Source organism: Esox lucius, chromosome 7 (assembly GCF_011004845.1).
Source record: "Esox lucius isolate fEsoLuc1 chromosome 7, fEsoLuc1.pri, whole genome shotgun sequence".
In the NCBI taxonomy this organism is placed as follows: domain Eukaryota; kingdom Metazoa; phylum Chordata; class Actinopteri; order Esociformes; family Esocidae; genus Esox; species Esox lucius.
The window spans coordinates 29,022,772-29,043,649 of record NC_047575.1 but is presented as its reverse complement, the minus strand read 5'-3'; the positions used below and the strand labels follow the sequence as shown (position 1 = coordinate 29,043,649).

The window sequence follows — 20,878 nt, the reverse complement described above, 5'->3', positions numbered from 1 at the left end:
GTAAAGGGAGTTCATAATTAAGTGGGTAATACAATAAAAAGGAAGTGTGAAAAATTATACATTTTGGTCACTGATTAGTTACGAACTACCTTTAACTGGTTATTTAAGTCTTAATTAGGAGCTTCCCAAAACTGGTGAACACAACCAAGTACGTTTGTATGTTTACGTCTCTGGATTTAATTGTTCATCAGCTTGATCTTACACTCAGAAAATCATATGAATGTAACATTTGAGTGAAAATTGTACAAAGAAATATATCAAGAGGTAATTCTATTCAAAAACATGCATGCCACAAATATTGGCACACTGCCATATCTTTTAGGATTCTCCCTTTGACAAGATAACTGTTCTGATCATCTACTCATATGTTTGCTTAAGTGGGAGAACTCATCCTGTAGGATGGGATTTCACACCATTCCTATTTACATTCCCACTCCAGGTCTTTTAGAGTTCATGGTCCTCAATGTCAAATTTCCTTGTCAGTGCAACCCATACATTTTCATAGGGTTTTAGGTCAGGGGACTGTAATGCCCATTGCGAAAGCTAGATTATATGGTCAGTAACCATTATCGTGTGCATTTAAGGGAGGCTTTGGATCATTGTTCTGCTGTAAGATACATCGACGACACAGTTTTACCCTCTTGGTTAAGGCAGACCGGTTTATTAGGCCTTAAGTCTAGTGAACGTTGCCATGTAACCTAACAAGTTTCCCAAGCCATTTGCAAATAAAACAACCCCACAACATATGTGATCCAACACCATACTTCATGTTTGCATGGAGGTGACGTTTAACCATTTGACTTGTATTGACCGTCTGACATGTGACGGTCAATAATTTCTTTTTGCGTGTTATCTGGCCTTTCACATGTTCATGGATATTAAGTGAGTTTACTCTTTGTCACCCCAGTGAGACAGGATGTCATGAATGACCACAGGAGATCCCAAAGACTCCAATGAACTTTAAAGATGCACTAGGTAGGATTTTTTCAGTAAGAAAACGTATTTTGTGAAAGCACTTTTTACCTGGATAATAAATATAGCATAAGAGAGCAAAGTGGAGAGCAAAATGGAGAGCAAAGTTTGCTTAATGTAAGAAACTATAATGGGAGTTAGAGACCAAGATGACAAACTGCCAATTCCTCCCTGGTCTACTACAGCATACACTACAAAAACTTCAAGGAGATGAAATAAGACTTAGTCTAGCCCTCTATAGCTAGCAACCAGGAGCCCTATGCTAACATTAACAAGGCTAAGAATAATGTCGAACTCTGAGTTAGCGATTTTATTATTAAAAAAATTTGGAACACAAGTCTATTCTTATATTATTATTCAGAACTTCATTCTCTATTGGGCATTTGGACGGAACTGCTTTCTGACTGGTGAGTCATTTCAAAATGCTGTAATAGGTTCTTTTTACTGAGAAAATCATACCTATTGCTTTAAAAAGCTTTAAGATGTATTTGATACATCAGAAAAGCAGAACTTAATATTTGGTACAGAAACCTTTGAGGTCATACGTTTCCTGTAGTTCTTGACCAGGTTTGCACACACTGCAGGATTTTGGCCCACTCCTTCATACAGACCTTCTCCAGATCCTACAGGTTTCGGGGCTATTGCTGGGCAATATGGACTTTCAGCTCCCTCCAAAGATTTTTTATTGGGTTCAGGTCTGGAGACTGGCTAGGCCACTCCAGGACCTTGAGATGCTTCTTACAGACCTACTCCTTAGTTGCTCTGGCTGTGTGTTTCGGGTCCTTGTCATGCTGTAAGCCCCAGCCACAACCCATCTTCAATGCTCTTACTGAGGGAAGGAGCTTGTTGGCCAAGATCTCGTGATACATGGCCCCATCCATCCTCCCCTCAATACGGTGCAGTCGTCCTATCCCCTTTGCAGAAAAGCATCCCCAAAGAATGATGTTTCCACCTCCATGCTTCACGGTTGGGATGGTGTTCTTGGGGTTGTACTCATCCTTCTTCTACCTCCAAACACAGCGAGTGGAGTTTAGAACAAAAAGCTCTATTTTTGTCTCATCGGACCACATGACCTTCTCCCATTCCTCCTCTGGATCATCCAGATGGTCACTGGCAAACTTCAGACGGGCCTGGACATGCACTGGCTTGAGCAGGTGGACCTTGCGTGCACTACAGGATTTTAATCTATGACGTCGTAGTGTGTTACTAATGGTTTTCTTTGAGACTGTGGTCCCAGCTCCTGCCGTGAAGTTCTGGGCTGATCCCTCACCTTCCTCATGATCATTGATGCCCAAGGAGGTGAGATCATGCATGGAGCCCCAGACCGAGAGAGATGGACCGTCATCTTGAACTTCTTCCAATTTCTAATAATTGCGCCAACAGTTGTTGCCTTCTCAATGAGTGGAGAACAGGAGTGCTTCTTAAAGAAAAACTAACAGGTCTGTGAGAGCCAGAATTCTTACTGGTTGGTAGGTGATCACATACTTATGTCATGCAATAAAATGCAAATTAATTATTTAAAAATCATACAATGTGATTTTCTGTATTTTTGTTTTAGATTCCGTCTCCCACAGTTGAAGTGTACCTATGATAAAAATTACAGCCCTCTACAAGCTTTGTAAGTAGGAAAACATGCATAATTGGCCGTGTATCAAATCCTTGTTCTCCCCACTGTAATTAACCACGGGTAACACATGGGTTCATAGAGATGGAGAAGTTTTTTTTTTTGTTTTTTTTTAATGGCTTTACAATATTGGGATCACATGAATGCAATGAGGCATGAGAGGTTTAATTTAGTGTTATTTATTTTTTGCCTCACCAACTTGCAGTCCTCATTGTCTGTGTGTGTGTTTTCCCCCGTTCTGTCAGAGGAAGTAAGCTCAATTAACATCCTGCTGCAACCTGTACCTTTAAATATTTTAAAGATTTAAAAACAAATTAGTTACTTGAAAGAGGAAGCACAAAGCCAGTGTGTGTTGGTTTGGGTCTGTTTTGTGTTCCTTTTTTTTCAATTATGAAATGTCGACATCACAAGCCATCTGTTGCAAAACTCCCAGTGAATTCCCGCATTGTGGGAAAGTTGTTGTGAGCAACATTAAGGAAAAGAAGAGGCGTCAGTGCCATGAACCTGTACAGTTCTAAAATAAATTAAAATACTTTTTTTTCCTTTCCAAAAATGTTGTAAGGGCCGTTTTTGAGTGAGGAATAGACAGGTTCAATTTGCAGTGGTCTCTTAATTTTAACCCTTCTGTTCCTCACTCAGAATTTTCCTTTTCGACTTTTTTGGAAAGGAAATAAAAGTTTTTAAGGGGGGTGGGGGGTGCCCAATCAGCCAGCCCCCCCCCCCTCCTCCCTGCAGCCAGTACCCTAGGCAAATGCCTAGGTTGCCTAGGGCACCTACTCATCACCCATAGCATCCATATCAACAGGGTCGTCTCGGACCAACATAAAGTGTGACCTGTAAATTCAATGTAGTGAAAATGAATGCTTGTGACGGTTAGATATGTGTTTTACTGTATTGAGTGGTAAAGAAATGTCTAACATATTCTTTGTTTGAACTACTTACTGAAATCCAACTGACTCTGTCAGATTCCCACCCACGCACTGTAGCTGTACGACATCTCACGGCTGAGGGCTAAGGGGCAGTGGATCAAACCATTGTGAGGCAAAGGGCGGGGGGGGGGGGCACAATTCAAAAAGCTATAATCAGCACAACTGCGTTCATTGCGTCTTATCAATATTATTGAAATTACATAGTTATGTTTACAGTGATATATTGGGGGGGACAAATCATGGTTTTCCCCAGGATGAGGGTGTTGGTTCCCCACTGTTCACCCCTGGGATTTCCACCTATGGGCACAATCATAAAACAAAAGATGGCAACAAAGGAAATAAATTAACTGACCCCTGTTCAAAAGTCTGCATACCCTTAGTTCTTAATACTGTGTATTGCCCCTTTAGCATCAGTGACAGCCTGCAGTCTTTTGTAATAGTTGTCTATGAGGCCCCAAATTCTTGCAGGTGGTAAAGCTGCCCATTCGACTTGGCAAAATGCCTCCAGGTCATGCAACTGTATCTCCTCAGCTTATAACACCCTATAGGAAGACATGTATGAGACACATGTATGCCGATTGCCATGTAAATCAGTTTAAACTTTAACTGTACAGAAAACCATAGCAATGGCTCTTTTTAGGATTGTACACCTCCCAGTACCAGTCAAAAGTCTGGACACCCTTAACCATTCATGATATGTTATGTGCCATTATGTTAGAATTAGCAAAATGCATTTGTTATGAATTTGCAAGTGTTATGTTACATCTACCATTGCTTTTAAATCTGACTATATGCACTCATTTCTGGTGAATACATTTCACAATGTTACTGCAGATATGTGCATTTTCCAATATTATAATGCATAAGAAAAATGTATTTTTATTTTAAACAGTGAACTGATGGATGATGCAACCAATGTAATTTCTGTTTGTCAGGAAATTACCAGAATGATACAAGCTACGTGAGTTTCCAAAGCTATCTGTTGAGGGACTTCCTACCAGAGGGGATGGCTGTTCTCACTGTTGCTATATAAAGCCCTACATCCTTTTCACTCTGCAAACTTTTGGACCTGATCATCACTGTTTTACATTTCACAATGGAGGAGACCTATGTCAGGCATGTGGAATTGCTGGGCTTTGAGAAACGCTTCTTTCCCAGCCAGCACTATGTGAGTTTAACAACACTATTGGCAACAAACATGTTACCAATGGTTTACTGATGGTTAAGGCAATATATGTACTTGATTTCCCAGACAGATTAGTCATTTGTAGATTTTCTTAAAATTGCTTCTTAGTCTGTCTATTCAAATGTATTAGTTAACATGTTTTTGAAAATATTTTAATTAATCAAAAAAGCTCAATATGGATCATTTCAGCATTTGATTCCAGTTCTTCACATATCTTTTTGACTACTGTATTGTAAGGTCTACATGCTGATGGTGAAATGGAACAATCTGTCTGAGAAGTTGATCTATAGAGGGTATCCGGAGATTCACACTTTTCACGTAAGTCTCTGCCTTACAATTTAATCCGGAGGCAAGAAAACAATGAAAACTAAGGACAGTTATGTATGTGTAGGGTTTTTATTCAAAGCGTATTATAAGGATAAGTCAACTGATAATGTCTCTGGGTAATAGAAATCCCTGAAGGAGATGTTCCCCATTGAAGCCGGAGACATTGATAAGAAAGACAGGATCATCCCAAGATTACCAGGTAAAGTCATGTATCTACCGTACGGATAACTGTCCTCAATTATGGTGATGTGTGGTTACCGTTCTGGTACAAATAGTTGAGGTGCATCACTAATGTGTGGGGGCGGAATACTGTAGGTCCATGACATGAGTTTCCATTATACAATTAACGAAACCTTTTGAACACTTGGAAAATAGATAATGAAACTGAACTCTCAAAAACTGAGAAGTGAGGTTGTGTCTTTTGCCTTTCTGCTTCATTTGAATACACAGGCGTTGTTTGCGCTTGCCTAAACAGATAATATGTTGTGCATTTGTTCTCGCATAAAGGAAACACCTGTTGTTGCAATCCAGATTGGGCTACAGCACTTCTGTTTTTACGTCAACGCTCAGAAGTGAACCCTAACCCTTCAGTCTAAACACGAGGACTTTCCCACTAAAGGTTCATTTGGTTTAAGTTGTGTAAATGAAAGAAGGGGAAGCAGAAGTTACAGACAAACCTATGAAATAACAGAATATTCCCCTATGTATGTACGTGTGTGTGGGTGTGTGTGTGTATATACAGTACCAGTCAAAAGTTTGGACACAACCATTCACTTGAATTAGTTGTTTTGTGGGAGAATGTGTTTTTAAATTGTGATCTTCTACGATTCTTCCGTACAGAAGCCTTTCATATTCTTGATATCCTTTGTCTGTATTCATGTGCTGCCCACTTTAATTCAAACTGCAGGTTTCAGTTGGGTTCAAGTCAAGAGGCTAAACAAACATTTTTGATTTCCCATATTTTTGGATTTGGATTTTGGAATGATGTATTGTCTTGCTGGAAGCTCCTGGCAGAGGCAAATAGGTTTTTGGCTAATATATCCTGGTGCTAGGTAAAGTGTAGGATGCTGTGGACCTTATCAGTGGAAAAGTCCACTTTTCAGGAAAGAAATGACAAGGACAAATTAAGTTTCAAGGAACACTAAAACACTGATAACAGACTATTCAAATTCATTAATTGCATGGGAACAAGACAGTTAGTAAAGCGTCCAGCATTGTTCTACCTTTACAATGTTGATTTAAACTTTTTATATCCCCCTCATTTCAGTTCCCAAAATATTTTATTTTACTCAAGATACATAATAGGAAAACAACAATTCATCATACACACATGAAAATAGAATAGAATGCTATGCTGCCACAGCAATCATTGTACTAGGTAACAGTTAACAGACCTAATCTGAGCTACCACTTGTTTTTGCTCCAAATTGAAGGACCAGAAGCAAGTTCACTTTGTAGATAGTTTGAGGCCTTGTGATGTGGCCACAATGCCATATAGTTTTAAGGCATGCTGACACCTAGGTCTTTGCCCATCTTGGCTTCAGTGAGCTTCACCTAAGCAATTTCAGCCTAATTTAATTTAAAATAGGGAAATGTTTGCACTGGGTTTTGAATTGCACTTTAGCAGATTTATATCAATAATCAGAATATTATGCTTACAGGGGGTTATTGGTGTTCATAATCCAATGAATACACAAATCATGATGAAGATAATGAATATAATACATTGCTAATCATTCACTTAAAAAATCTGCCCTCTACATCCCAATAACTTTAAAGATCCAGGTATCAGGTTATGTTCTGGTAATTCCAATTCAATTGCTAACGCTGTTTAGCAAAAGTCGGGTATTTACATGGTTGGATAACATAAACATGATGCTCTTTTGCTATCACTCTTTTGTAATTGGGAACACAATGAGAATGCCTGAGCAGAAAATAACCCTATATTTTACCTACTCTAAAATATGCTGCTTGTTCTTCAATGTCATGGGGTTGTTTTGCATCCAGTGATCAACATCATCATAAACTTTACCAGTACCACAAATGTTTAGCCCAAAGCCTGGTTGTCTCTGCCAGGAAACTGAAATGGATGTAAGTAGATATTTTCCAAGTGCACTTTAAAATGTACAAATACATTCTTAATTGCTCACACAATATAAACTTTGCAATAGCAAAGTTTCAAAGTCTCTGGACTTTGAAACTTATTATGGTTTGAATAAAATATGACCGTCCATAAGCTTAGACAAGTGGTAATAAGGATTCGTTCATTCTGAATGAACAAATCTCTTAAGATTTCTCAGAACATGTTTTCCAACCAAAAAACTCATTTCCTCAGCGCCAAAGTGGTTGGACAACCAAAAGAGTACCGAGACCAGGCAGAGCACTCTGGCTGAATACTGCCATTCTCTCATCAACCTGCCCCCCAAGATCTCTCGTTGCCAGCTGGTATGCAGCTTCTTCAAGGTCCGGCCAGAAGACGAGAACCCACCTGCTCAACACCCGTCAGTACAACTGCACACCTGTGAACACACTGGCTACACATGCTTTTAAATTCATGAATAGAAGTGTACAAGTGCACACGTATGCAATTAAGTTCCCTCCCTCTCCCAGATCTAATTGGACAGTGAAAAGCAACATGGGGAAAACTATGAGGAGATATTGCTTACACCTTCCCAGCTGTATCATATCTATGAATCACAAGGGGGAAGGGGACAACTGTCTGTAATTAAACTCTGCTTTCATGTTACCTCTGCATTTGGGTTTGATATGGTTTAATAAGTGAGTTAATGTTCCCCCTGTAGTTTCAAAAGAAATGAGACTTTTGTAATGAAGGACCAGGCCAGAGGCAACACCTCAGGTAAGACCATTTCTGTAATCTTTTCATATTATCACTATTTGTGGGCATCCTCTCCAAGTAAAAGTACTGGGTTTAGGGAAGTGAGAAGAGACAGTGACTCAATGTCTGGTTTTGGACAAATTTACCAACCACATTTACATCGTTGGTTGGGTAGTACGGAAGGGAACTTGCCCAACAGTTATTTATCAACAGTTATCAGATCTAGTATGTGTGGAGGATCTCAATCAATCAAATGTATTTATAAAACCCTTTTTACATCAGCAGTGGTCACAAAGGGCTTTTACAAAAAGTTTCAGCTGCTTCTTTAATACCCGAAATGTCAGTTTGCAATTTCTTTTAAAGAACACTCACTCTCCTAACTTATTATTAGAGTTTTTTTCTCGATAGTAGGAATCAGAGGGAGACAGGTGAAGTGGAGATATTGAGAACACTGGTCTATCAAGCTAAACTTGTCAGGCAATATAAACGGCCAGGTCATTTCCTTGTAGGTTACAGAGATCACCATTATACATTAGGTTCTAAGTAGTAAATTAACAGTCCGGGACATCAATCATAGAGATTTGAGTGTAATTCTTTGGGTCTTTGCAGATATCTCCGCCCCCATCATATTGGACAGTTACAGAGTGATTGCTGATTACCGCAAGACCTCCAAGTATGAGATTGACCTGTGTACTGGAGACCTTGTGGAGATTGTGGAGAAAAAGCCAAACGGTGAGCAGCAACAAGACACAACATCACTGCTGAAATATCTGGTTGCCGTATTTTCAGAGTGCACTGGCAAGCTCCGTTGAGAGCTTCACTGCAGTCTTGGTAAACTGAAATGAAGACATGAAGGGCCTGGGTTGTTTTATGGTGCCCTCAGTTACCGTAACGGAAAATACATAGAAATGGATCCTCCATTCATCTCTGTGGGTGTCCCTGATTAATTACATAGAAATGGATCCTCCATTCATCTCTGTGGGTGTCCCTGATTAATTACATAGAAATGGATCCTCCATTCATCTCTGTGGGTGTCCCTGATTAATTACATAGAAATGGATCCTCCATTCATCTCTGTGGGTGTCCCTGATTAATTACATAGAAATGGATCCTTCATTCATCTCTGTGGGTGTCCCTGATTAATTACATAGAAATGGATCCTCCATTCATCTCTGTGGGTGTCCCTGATTAATTACATAGAAATGGATCCTCTATTCATCTCTGTGGGTGTCCCTGATTAATTACATAGAAATGGATCCTCCATTCATCTCTGTGGGTGTCCCTGATTAATTACATAGAAATGGATCCTCTATTCATCTCTGTGGGTGTCCCTGATTAATTACATAGAAATGGATCCTCCATTCATCTCTGTGGGTGTCCCTGATTAATTACATAGAAATGGATCCTCCATTCATCTCTGTGGGTGTCCCTGATTAATTACATAGAAATGGATCCTCTATTCATCTATATGGGTCCCTGATTAATCTTATTAAGATGTGTTCAGTGGGTAGCAAACAAGTTTATTTATATTGTACAATTCATGCATAGAAGCAATTCAATGTGCTTTAAAAAGAAAAAGACAAAGACATAAAAATACAATAGAATAAAAACAAAAACTCAAATGGAAACATCAAAACAACATCATAAAACATAGAATAAGAAAATAGAAAACGGGATAAAAACATAGGAAGCTACAAAAGCTATAAGGCTAAACAGTGCGGTTAAGTTTTAGTGCTTTGTCATGGGCACGTAAAAAGAGACGTGTTTTTAACCTGGATTTTAAAATGGATACGTTTGGGACACGTGTAAGATATTCTGGTAGTTTATTCCAGTTGTGTGCAGCATAACTGCTAAATGCAGCTTGACCATGTTTAGTTTGGACTTTGGGCTCTACTAGCGGACCTGAGTTCATGGATCTAAGACCCCTGCTTGGTTTATATTCTTCAAACATATCAGAAATGTATTCAAGGCCTAAACCATTCAGTGATTTATAATCTAAAAGCACCACTTTAAAATTCAATTCTGTAACTGACTGGAAGCCTGTGCAAAGATTAAAAAACCGGAGTGATGAGCTCTTTTCTCTTGGTCTTGGCTAACATTCTAGCAACAGCATTCTGAATGAGCTGCAACTGTTTTACAGTCCTTTTGGGGAGTCCAGTTAAGCGGCAGTTACAGTAGTCAACCCTACTAGCGATAAAAGCATGGATGAGCTTCTCTTGGTCTTTTTGGGACACCAAGCCTTTGATTCTGGCAATATTTTTAAGATGCAACAATGCTGTTTTGGTGACTGCTTTGATATGACTGTTAAATGTGAGGTCTGAGTCTATCAGAACACCAAGATTACGCACTTGGTCCCTGGTTTTTAGGGCCCAAGAATCCAGCTCTTTACTAATACTAGTTCTTTTATTTTTGTTACAAAAAACTATAATCTCTGTTTTACCTTGGTTTAATTGTAGGCAATTTTGGTTCATCCAGGTATTTATGTGCTCTATAGTGACAATGAGTCTACTGAGCTGTTGTCATACGGTTCGAGAGCCATATATATTTGAGTATCACTTGCATAGCTATGATAGTTAATGTTGTTGTTCTGTAGCATGTAGAGATTGAACAGAAGTGGTCCGAGAACTGATCCCTGTGGAACTCTGCATGTCATAGCCTACATCTATAAGTGTTCTATGATGTACAGTGTCAAATGCTGCAGATCTAATAGAACCAGAACTGTTATTTTATCCGTATCAGTATTCAGCCATATATATCATTTTAAAGGGCCATTATAGTACTCTGTACTCTGGTGACTGAAATTTGTCTAAGAGACATTGCTGAGTTGATTAAATGATCTTGACTATAAAAGGGAGATTTGATACAGGTCTATAGTTGTTCAATATTGATGCATTCAGTGTTCTCTTTTTTAATAGGGGCTTCATGGCAGCTGTTTTTAGAGACATTGGGAAAATGCCTGATTGTAGAGAGCTATTAACTATTTGTTATATTTGTTATATTGAATTTTTTTTTTTTAAATGTCTGATGTCAAGTGACGAGGCAACATGTGGAAGCTTTAAGATGTCGAACAGTTTCTTCAGTTTAGGGATTTTTGATCAATTGTATTAAACATAATAACCAAGTTATGTCTTGGTGGTCGTAGTGATGGTACAGTGTGCAGTATTGAAGTGCAACCTACAAGTAACTAACACATGCTAACGAGACATTAATCATTGCACGCCCCCCTACTTATTGAACGCATGTTTTTTAAGCTGACCTGATCTTTGACCCCTCTCCCGGGCCAGGTTGGTGGTTCTGCCAGTGTGAACCCAAGCGGGGCTGGGCTCCAGCCTCCTACCTGGAGCCTCTGGATGGACCTGAGGAGTCTGAAGAAGCTGATCCTGACTATGCAGGCAAGTCTCACTGTTTTCCATGGATCCAGCTAAAATAAGACAGGGGAGGTTTGTGACCAGCTTGTGTCACTACCTATATTTATTTAATTCCTACTGATAAATAATTGTATTCCCATACATTTGGAGTTTGATGGATCAAAATGTCACCCCAGATCTCCCCAGAATGGCTCCATGATATTAAGGTCAGGAGACTGTGATGGCCACTCCAGAACCTTCACCTTTTTCTGCTGTAACCACTGGAGGGTCAACTTGGCCTTGTGCTTAGGTTCACTGTCGTGCTGGAAAGTCTAAGAGCGTCCCATGCGCAGCTTTCGTGCAGAAGAATGCAAATTGTCTGCCAGTATTTTCTGATAACATGCTGCATTCATCTTGCCTTCAATTTTCACAAGGGTACCTGTGCCTTTAGAGCTCACACACCCCCAAAACATCAGTGAGCCACCACCATGCTTCACAGTGGGGATGGTATTTTGTTCACTATAGGCCTTGTTGACCTCTCTCCAAACATAGCACTTATGGTTGTCACCATAAAGCTCTATTTTGGTCTCGTCACTCTAAATTACAGTGTGCCAGAAGCTGTGAGGTGTGCCAAGGTGTTGTCAGGCATATTGTAACCAGGCTTTTTTGTGGCATTGGTGCAGTAAAGGCTTCTTTCTGGAAACTCGACCATGCAGCAATTTTTTTATTTTTATATTGTTGTATTGTACTACTTGAAACAACCACACCGTCTTTTTCCTGAGCAGCCTGTATTTCTCCTGAGGTTACCTGTGGGTTTTTCTTTGTATCCCGAACAATTCTTCTGACAGTTTTGGCTGAAATCTTTTTTGCTATACCTGACCTTGGCTTGGTATCAAGAGAACCCTGAATTTTCCACTTTTTAATAAATGATTGAATAGTACTGACTGGCATTTGCAAGGCTTTGGATATCTTTTGATATCCTTTTCCATCTTTGTAAAGTTTCATTACCTTGTTACGCAGGTCTTTTGACAGTTCTTTTCTGCTCCCCATGGCTCAGAATCTAGATTGCTCAGCGCATCCGTGTGTGAGCTAACAAACTCATTGACTATTTATGCACAGACACTAATTACAATTTAAAAAGCCACAGGTGTGGGAAATTCACCATTAATTGCCATTTTCACCTGTGTGTCACCTTGTGTGTCTGTAACAAGGCCAAACATTCAAGGGTATGTAAACTTTTGATCAGGGCCATTTGGGTGATTTCTGTTTTCATTATGATATAAAAAGGAGCCAAACAACTATATGATAATAAATGGCTTCATATGATCACTATCCTTAAATAAAAAACAGTTTGTTTGCATGATCAGTCATATTTTCAAAATCAGTGCCAAAATGTCACAATTTCTGCCAGGGTATGCAAACGTATGAGCACAACTGTAGACATTTTCGTTAAATGGTGTGGTGCTTCAGTAAAACATAGACATGTTTCATTCATTCTGAAATGGGGATATCCGAACCAGTGGTCCACATCCCCTTCATTATTAATGACACTTTCCAACAACATCAAAACACTTTCCGGACATCAAAACACTTTTCAGGTGTCACCCGGGGTAGTCAAGCAAGCCCTTTGTTAGCACATTTGGATGAAACGTAAAGGAATGCTGTACATTACCTTCTTTTCCTTTTATGGTGATATTCCCCAAACTACACTCTAATGGGGCTGTATAGCATTAAACTAAAACGTTATACGCAGTATCTCAATCAGCCCAAGGGGGGCAATGCATAATTTCTAGAGGATGACATATTTACTGTTGCCTGGTTTCATAGTCCTATTGTTGTCCTATTATTCAACATTTAAAACGCCTGTGAAGTATATATTTCCTTCTGTGCAGTGGTCTTAATTTTAACCCTTCTGTTCCTCACTCAAAACCTTCCTTTTCAACTTTTTTTGGAAAGGAAAAGGTGCAGTGGTTTCTTAATTATTTCTGGAGCTGTATGTAGACTCACTGCTGTAGGTTGCTCTGGATAACTGTACCTGTTTGACTGGACAGGGGAACTCTACATCACTACTAAAGCCTACAGTGCAGCACTAGACGATGAGCTGACTCTTGAGGAAGGTGAAACTATTGAAGTCATTCACAAGCTCCTGGATGGTTGGTGGGTGGTCAGGTATGTAGGCTGATTCTGTTCTGTGGGCAGCTTTTTGGATCAGTTGCTGCTGCTGTTCCATGTAGAGACACACACTAAGTGCTTGTTGGGTGCATATCTCGTTGGACAGGAAAGGAGAAGAGACGGGACATTTCCCCTCCATGTTTCTCAACAGAACTGGAGAGAAGAAGCAGATGGAGCCAGAAGAGGATGTGATGAGAAGACAGGCACCCCCACCCCGAAGGTATGCCTGGGTGTTTCTGTGTTTGACTGCAGTCACTTTTGACTCTCTAAATAAAGAAATACAAATCTACCTCTGTGATTTTAACCATCAGAGTCTGTAATGCACATAAACATGTACACAATTTTGCACAAAATGTCCTTACCGCAACAATACAATAATGTTAATTTCATACATTTTTTTGTCAAATTGATTTTCATATTTCTAAAATATTAGGGCCTAAAGTTGATGTGGCACAAACATTAACACTAATACACTAACACAAACCCATAACACTAACAGCATCTCACCACAGCATTACATTTGTGTACCAAGTCCAACTATAACTCATTTCAGCCTGAGTAGTGAACAGGTAACTAAGGTAAACAGGTAACTAATTAAAAGGACAGCAGAGTTCCTTCCACACTGAGTCAGTAAGCATCATGTGCCTTGAAATCACTGGTTTTGACTCTGGCATAATTCCAACCACATTCTCACATTGTCACTGTCGTACAAAACGACTCACCATTTACCGATCAGCTTCTGGTTGACATCAGAAATGGTTTGTATTGCCTTGGTTTCTTGGGCGATACAACCCATAAAAACGAATTGTATGAGATTTTGATGTTTGGCTTCTCTGCATTGAATTTCAGTTGTAGATTCTTAAGGGAATCGGAGAGTAGGCGCTTTTGCATTTTCAGTTGCTTTGTAGTTATTTATATATGAAAGTTGTAGTCCTACTGGGTGGGTGGGTCTGTCTTCTTCTTACACATAATCACATTCTCCTCCTCACATCTTCTTTTCTCAATGGTACAGATGGCATATCTTAGTTATTTTAAATTTTTCTTTGTCTGACATTTTTACGTTTTTAAAACTCATACTAGGGTCCAGTTTTGCAGTCATAGTTCAAGCCTAGGACTACTGAGTTTTTTTCTTCTAGAACAGGCTTAATCTGTGTCATTGAAATCGGCTCTACAAGTTTACATTTTCTGCTGTTCAGCAAAATTGCTGTACAGGATGATCAAATTAAGATAAATCCATCTGTATGAAAATATTTCAAATAACTATTTATTAGGGCTGTCAAAGTAAAAGTGGTAACGCATGCAATTAATTTAAAAATACTTAATGCCATAAAAAATGTTGTTGCCGTTAATACCTTTTTATTTTTGAGCTTCAGAGCCATTCATAGTTAGAGGTTGACTTTAGCGGGAGCTCTCAGAATCTCACGCACTTACTGTTTACTGGTAACTTTTTTTGGTGGTGGATTTGACCTGAGCTCTTCACCAGCATTTTTTTTTCAATATATCATTGGAGTGTAGGCATTCACGTGGTGAATCGCGTTTACTCGGCACTAGTTCAACAACAACAACAGCCTAAAAACGCGTTACTAGGCTACATATCCGTTAGTACAATGGATATGAGGAAACTGGAATGTCACCTTGCGTCCTGCACCCCAGTCTCAGGGGCTGATATGTCTAAAACAGTCCACTTACATAATAGTTTGTCCATTAATCAAGAGAATAATATGAGATGGTAGAACTACGACCAGAAAAAAGTTATTGTGGTAAATTATGGACTGACAATGTATGCATATTAAACTTAAGTAAGGCCTTTGACAACTTGCATTTATTTAATTCCAAGTCAAGCACTGTCCATAGTTTACAATAAAACACAGTATGTCTAACACACAGGTGCTGGTCATAAAATTAGAATATCATCAAAAAGTTCATTTATTTCAGTAATTCCATTCAAAAAGTGAAACTTGTATAATGTATACATTCATTCCACACAGACTGATATATTTCAAGTGTTTATTTCTTTTAATTTTGATGATTATAACTGACAACCTATGAAAAACCCAAATTCAGTATCTCAGAAAATTTGAATATTGTGAAAAGGTTCAATGTTGAAGACACCTGGTGCCACACTCTAATCAGCTAATTAACCCAAACACGTGCAAAGGCCTTTAAATGGTCTCTCAGTCTAGTTCTGTAGGCAACACAATCATGGGGAAGACTCCTGACTTGACAGCTGTCCAAAAGACGACCATTGACCCCTTGCACAAGGAGGGCAAGACACAAAAGGTCATTGCTAAAGAGGCTGGCTGTTCACAGAGCTCTGTGTCCAAGCACATTAATAGAGAGGTGAAGGGAAGGAAAAGATGTGGTAGACAAAAGTATACAAGCAATAGGGATAACCGCACCCTGGAGAGGATTGTGAAACAAAAGCCCTTCAAAAATGTGGGGGAGATTCACAAAGAGTGGACTGCAGCTAGAGTCAGTGCTTCAAGAACCACCACACACAGACATATGCAAGACATGGGTTTCAGCTGTCGCATTCCTTGTGTCAAGCCACTCTTGAACAAGACAGTGTCAGAAGCGTCTCGCCTGGGCTAAACACATTCTAAAATTACGATTAATCGCGATTAACAACATAAGATCATGTGATTAATCGTGGTTAACTATTTTTGAATGCACTACCATTTATAAATATATATTTTAAACGGATTGTTTCATTTTCTTGTTTCGTCTTTCTATGTTTCCTGTTTTTTTTTAGGTCTACAATCCGAAATGCTCAAAGTATTCATGGCAAAGGACGGCAGCGCATCAGCCAGGACACGTACCGCAGGAACAGTCGCCGCTTCCTTCAGCAGAAGGGCAGCCGTCCCAGGATGAACTCCAAGGCCTCCACACAGTCCCCCCTGCAAGAGAGGAGGAATAGAGGTACACTGTTTGAATACAGGCAGTTGTGTTCATACAGTATGAAGTCTTATTCGTGAAGCAGACTTTTTTTTAATATTTGCTTTCTTTCAAAGCTTTATTTTGCTTCCCCCAGAAAGCACAACAGAACTATTTAGGGATTCTAACAAAGATTTTTTTTTTCAAAACTAGCCATGTTGCCCGCTAAACCAATATATGGACGTTTTTAAATTGGAAATAAATAATTTAAAATCAATGTCATACTTGTATTTTATGTATATATTATCTTGCATAACACTATACTTGTTTATTTTGGGATCCACCCTATAGACATAATTATGTTTGATGATGCATGAATGTCAAAGGACTGTCTCATTTCAAACAAGAACATTTTTGTGAACATTCACTTTTACCTTCTAACTTTTTCAAAAGGAGGCCTGGGCCATAAATGTCTGTGAGGAAAGCTTACAATCTTCCAGTACTTCCAAACCTATCCCAAAACCACTATCAGTTGATGCAATGAGACAGGCCTCTAGATATGGATAAAACAAAGGGGGAAAAGAGAGTAAAAATGAACAAATCTAAAAAAATACAGTTGACATTTTTACAAATAAGATGCATGTAAATTAAAGCAAATGTTGAAACAACACTGCATTGTTGCAAGATCGGACTTCATATAATTGTTTGGAAATAAATTCTGAACAAATAGTGAAGTAGTAGTGATCTAGAGCTGAGCGTGTTCCATTGGTGGCTGCTGCCCTGTCCCAATCCTTTAATGTATTCATCAATGCAAATAGACTCGTCGTCACAAAAATACCTGGTGTGTAAAAGAAAATGTGTTTAATAGAAAACATTTTTTTAAATACATCACTGTCAAACTGTTAATTTATAATCATATTTTATTTAGAACCGTTATTCAGTTTTGACTGTAACTATGACAAAAACACCTCTAGGACACGGACTGTTTTGTGTCAATTTCTAGTGGGTGACATTCCAATGCAAAGATTGTTCACATTGTCAAAAATTTAAAACGATTTGTATACTTTTACTATGACAAAAAAAAATATTCTTTGACAATTAAATCTTTATTGTGTATTTTTGTTTTTTCAGACAATATCCCTGAGCCAGCAGACTTAAGTCAGGGTGGGGAACTGAACAAAGAGATTCCCCTCGTCCCCCCTCGACCCAGTCCTGAACTCATCATGGAACGCTGCACAGAGAACACCCGCAAGAAAGTCAGCATCCGCAAGTCAAGCTGAACTGTGCTTTAAGCTTTAAAATGTTTGGATCTGGTTCTGTGTCCGCAATTCAAAAAATTATGCTCAATGCAAGCTGAACTGTAGATAAAGCCAAACATACAGTAAGTGCCATTAGCTAGGTTTTCATCCAACTGACAAAAAGCTTTCATGAAAATATTCTAAAACCTGCATGAAGAAACTATGTATTTCCCAAACTGAATTGTTGGGCCTTAAAAGCAGTGTGCGATGCATTGCACGTGAAAGGTAATTTTCACATTAAGGCAATTTTCATGACATTGTCTATTAAGTCAGTGTGTTTATGATATAGTAATATAAAACAAATCTATTTCTTATAATCTGGCTGACCCATTTACCCAGATTAATGGTCATTGATTTATAATAATCAGATCAGATTGGGATGACATGATCTGGACCAAACGCACATGCCCACTCTGGTCTTCACACTTTCAGTTTAGCCAACAGCTTAACCGAAACAGGAAGTCATGTGTGTTAAACCTTGTGATTGGTTATCAGAGACACAGGCTCACAGAGAGCTGTGGGAAGCCCAGCATGGTGGACCCTGCCAGGAAATATCTTTGTGGCCCAGAGTACAGAAACCTTTTTGCCTTTAGGGGCCCATGTGAATCTTATTTGCTGGGAAGAAGCATTAACTCCCCTATTCCACCATCCTAGGAAGTTAGTCAAATTTCATTTGTAGCCTAATAATTTGAATGCTTTCCCGAGTCATAATAGGGGGATCACACAACATAAGTTTACTTATGGTTTACTAATGGTTTACTTTTAATGATTATAACAGAATATTAACATTTGGCGCTCACATAATTATTTTTGGGGGAAAAAAACATATTTTGTTTAATCGATATTTAGAAAATGTACAGACAGGTTACCATCAAGCCTATTGTGACATTTTTATTCAGATGTGTACTTACATGAAAAGGTTAGATGGAAAACCTGGTTATAGAAAGCATCTTCCGTTTTGTTATGTATGTTACTACTAAGAAATAGCTACCTGCATCAGAACAGCAAAGAACAATTGGGAAATATTAATGTTCTAATTAATTATGTATTTAACCCCTTAGATTGCTAATGCTATGTATTGGCCTGTGACAGGCTTTGAAGACACCATTTGGCCATTTTGGCACTCCAGTAGCAGCAGTCCCACATATTAACAAATACATTATAAATTACATATTGCAAAGATAAAATAAATGTTATTTCAGCTGGAACTTTAAGGAAATGTTTTAATATATTTTTTATTTTTTAATTTAAATAATTTGGGCAAAAACTAAAGAAAATGTCTTTAGACATTATCTATAATATTTCTATAGAATCCAAAATGATTTTGCTATGGAGGATGTTATGCAGTGTCTCCAATACAGCACCCCCAATCTGTAATCAAGGGTTTATATATATCATCAACATTATATTACTGCATTTAAGTGTTCCTTTTCTCACTGTTACTTTTGTGATGCAATGTAAAAAAATATAGAAATAATTTAAAAAGCTATATACAGTACCAGTCAGGAGATTGGACATACCCATTGGGTACGTTTCCAGACTTTTGACTGCAGAGACAATGGACACTTAAATGCAGTAATACAATGCACTTGAATGTGTCCAAACATTTGGCCTGTTACTGTATATTTTTTTTACTTCTGTGTGTTCAGTTGTGTTAGTGCAGTATGTGCCTTAAAACATAAGCTAGTTATTTATTGTAATTAAGCTATTTATGACCTGCAAAATAAAGATTTTGACCGTGCATTTTCATCTTGTTCAATTATGATGGCTGCCTAGTAGCTCTGACTACAAAGCATTAAAAAAACACAGGGTTCCTGTGTTATGTAACAAATGGTCTGTTTAAGTTATAATGGTCTGGTTAATCCAAGATTCAGTTGTAGGAACAATAACAGAGCATTCTTCTCACCCTTGTTGCTGTTTAACAGCTGAGAGGTGGAGCTGGAGAAATGTAAACATTCTCAAATTCATATGGATGGCAAGATTGACCATCCGTTATATCAGTCATAGTTTTCTATGTTTGTCGACTATATCATGCTTGTTTGCATTTATTTTGATTATAAACATTCTAGTGAAATAGACTTGTGGGTTCTGATGGGGCACATCCTTTTACCTTGACTGCAATTGTTTGCGATGCCAAGCTGTTATCTTAACATCTGGACTATCTGTCTCCATCTTTTCAAATTACAGTAACAAAGATCAGCCTGAGAGTTTCACCTTTAGAAAAATAACTATTGCACAAATACTGATTTATTAGTCTGCAGTTCAGATAATAAAATCATAATTAACTGGGATTCAGTATTTACGTCCTGAATTTCATCTCCAGTCCAGCAGGTGGCAAACTGAGCCGTTCTTCGTCGTGTCAAAGTTGAAAGTGTAGCTGTGGTAACTGTCATGGCTACATTAGCGTCATGCTGGCAACATTAGAGATTCCATAGCAACAATAAGACTTCTGGTTTTCGGATTATCCCTTCAAAATAGAAGTCCGCGGTAAAACGCGATTTTAATAATATTAAATGTATCAATTTTGACACTTTGCTTAGTGTATATTGTAAAGATGTACTGTAGGAAATGTTCAGGAGACTGGGTAGAATAATTATATGCTAAGAAATGAAGGTAAATGAGTAAAACACCAGCAACAATTGCAAATACAGAGTGCCCCTTGATTTCTTTGCATATAATTATTCTACCCAGTCTCCTGAACATTTCCTACAATACATTCACCACGGCGTGTAGAATATTTTTTTTTTTATAGGCCAATATGTATTTCATATCCATTGAGTTGCATTGTGGCCAATGGGGTGGGCGGAGTAAAACACCAGCAACAATTGCAAATACAGAGTGCCCCTTGATTTCTTTGCATATAATCATTCTATAGAGTCTCCTGAACATTTCCTACAATACATTCACCGCGGCGTGTAGAATAGTTTTTTTTTTATAGGCCAATATGTATTTCATATCCATTGAGTTGCATTGTGGCCAATGGGGTGGGTGGAGTAAAACACCAGCAACAATTGCAAATACAGAGTGCCCCTTGATTTCTTTGCATATAATCATTCTATAGAGTCTCCTGAACATTTCCTACAATACATACACCGCGGCGTGTAGAATAGTTTTTTTTTTATAGGCCAATATGTATTTCATATCCATTGAGTTGCATTGTGGAAAAAGAGGGTGTGGAAATATTGTGTTGCTAGATGTAGCACACTGTTCCCCATGATTAGACAGGTTTGTCTTACTCTACACATTCTCCTGGACATTTCCTACACTGCTTTCTCTGTGGAATATTCAATAGTTTATTAGTTATGAGGCAATA

The 20,878-nt window shown here is 38.5% G+C and overlaps 1 protein-coding gene across 1 annotated transcript; it reads left to right on the top strand.

Annotated features, from left to right (window-relative positions):
• Nucleotides 1-4,575: 4,575 nt before the first annotated feature.
• ncf1 (neutrophil cytosolic factor 1) lies at nucleotides 4,576-19,306 on the top strand. Its single transcript, XM_010870329.4, has 11 exons — nucleotides 4,576-4,693; nucleotides 4,949-5,029; nucleotides 5,162-5,237; nucleotides 7,374-7,539; nucleotides 7,840-7,895; nucleotides 8,484-8,606; nucleotides 11,159-11,266; nucleotides 13,273-13,390; nucleotides 13,500-13,613; nucleotides 16,146-16,312; nucleotides 17,399-19,306. The coding sequence occupies exons 1-11, from the start codon at nucleotides 4,622-4,624 to the stop codon at nucleotides 17,545-17,547; spliced, it is 1,230 nt and encodes a 409-aa protein (XP_010868631.1). The 5' UTR covers nucleotides 4,576-4,621; the 3' UTR covers nucleotides 17,548-19,306.
• The last annotated feature ends 1,572 nt before the right edge of the window (nucleotides 19,307-20,878 follow it).

Bases quoted from the DNA above. Each gene is read 5' to 3' on its own strand.
- ncf1 (XM_010870329.4), top strand. From the start codon at position 4,622: ATGGAGGAGACCTATGTCAGGCATGTGGAATTGCTGGGCTTTGAGAAA. The intron at 7,540-7,839 runs GTCAGTACAACT...TTCCCCCTGTAG, and splicing joins AACCCACCTGCTCAACACCC to TTTCAAAAGAAATGAGACTT. The intron at 13,614-16,145 runs GTATGCCTGGGT...GTTTTTTTTTAG, and splicing joins CAGGCACCCCCACCCCGAAG to GTCTACAATCCGAAATGCTC.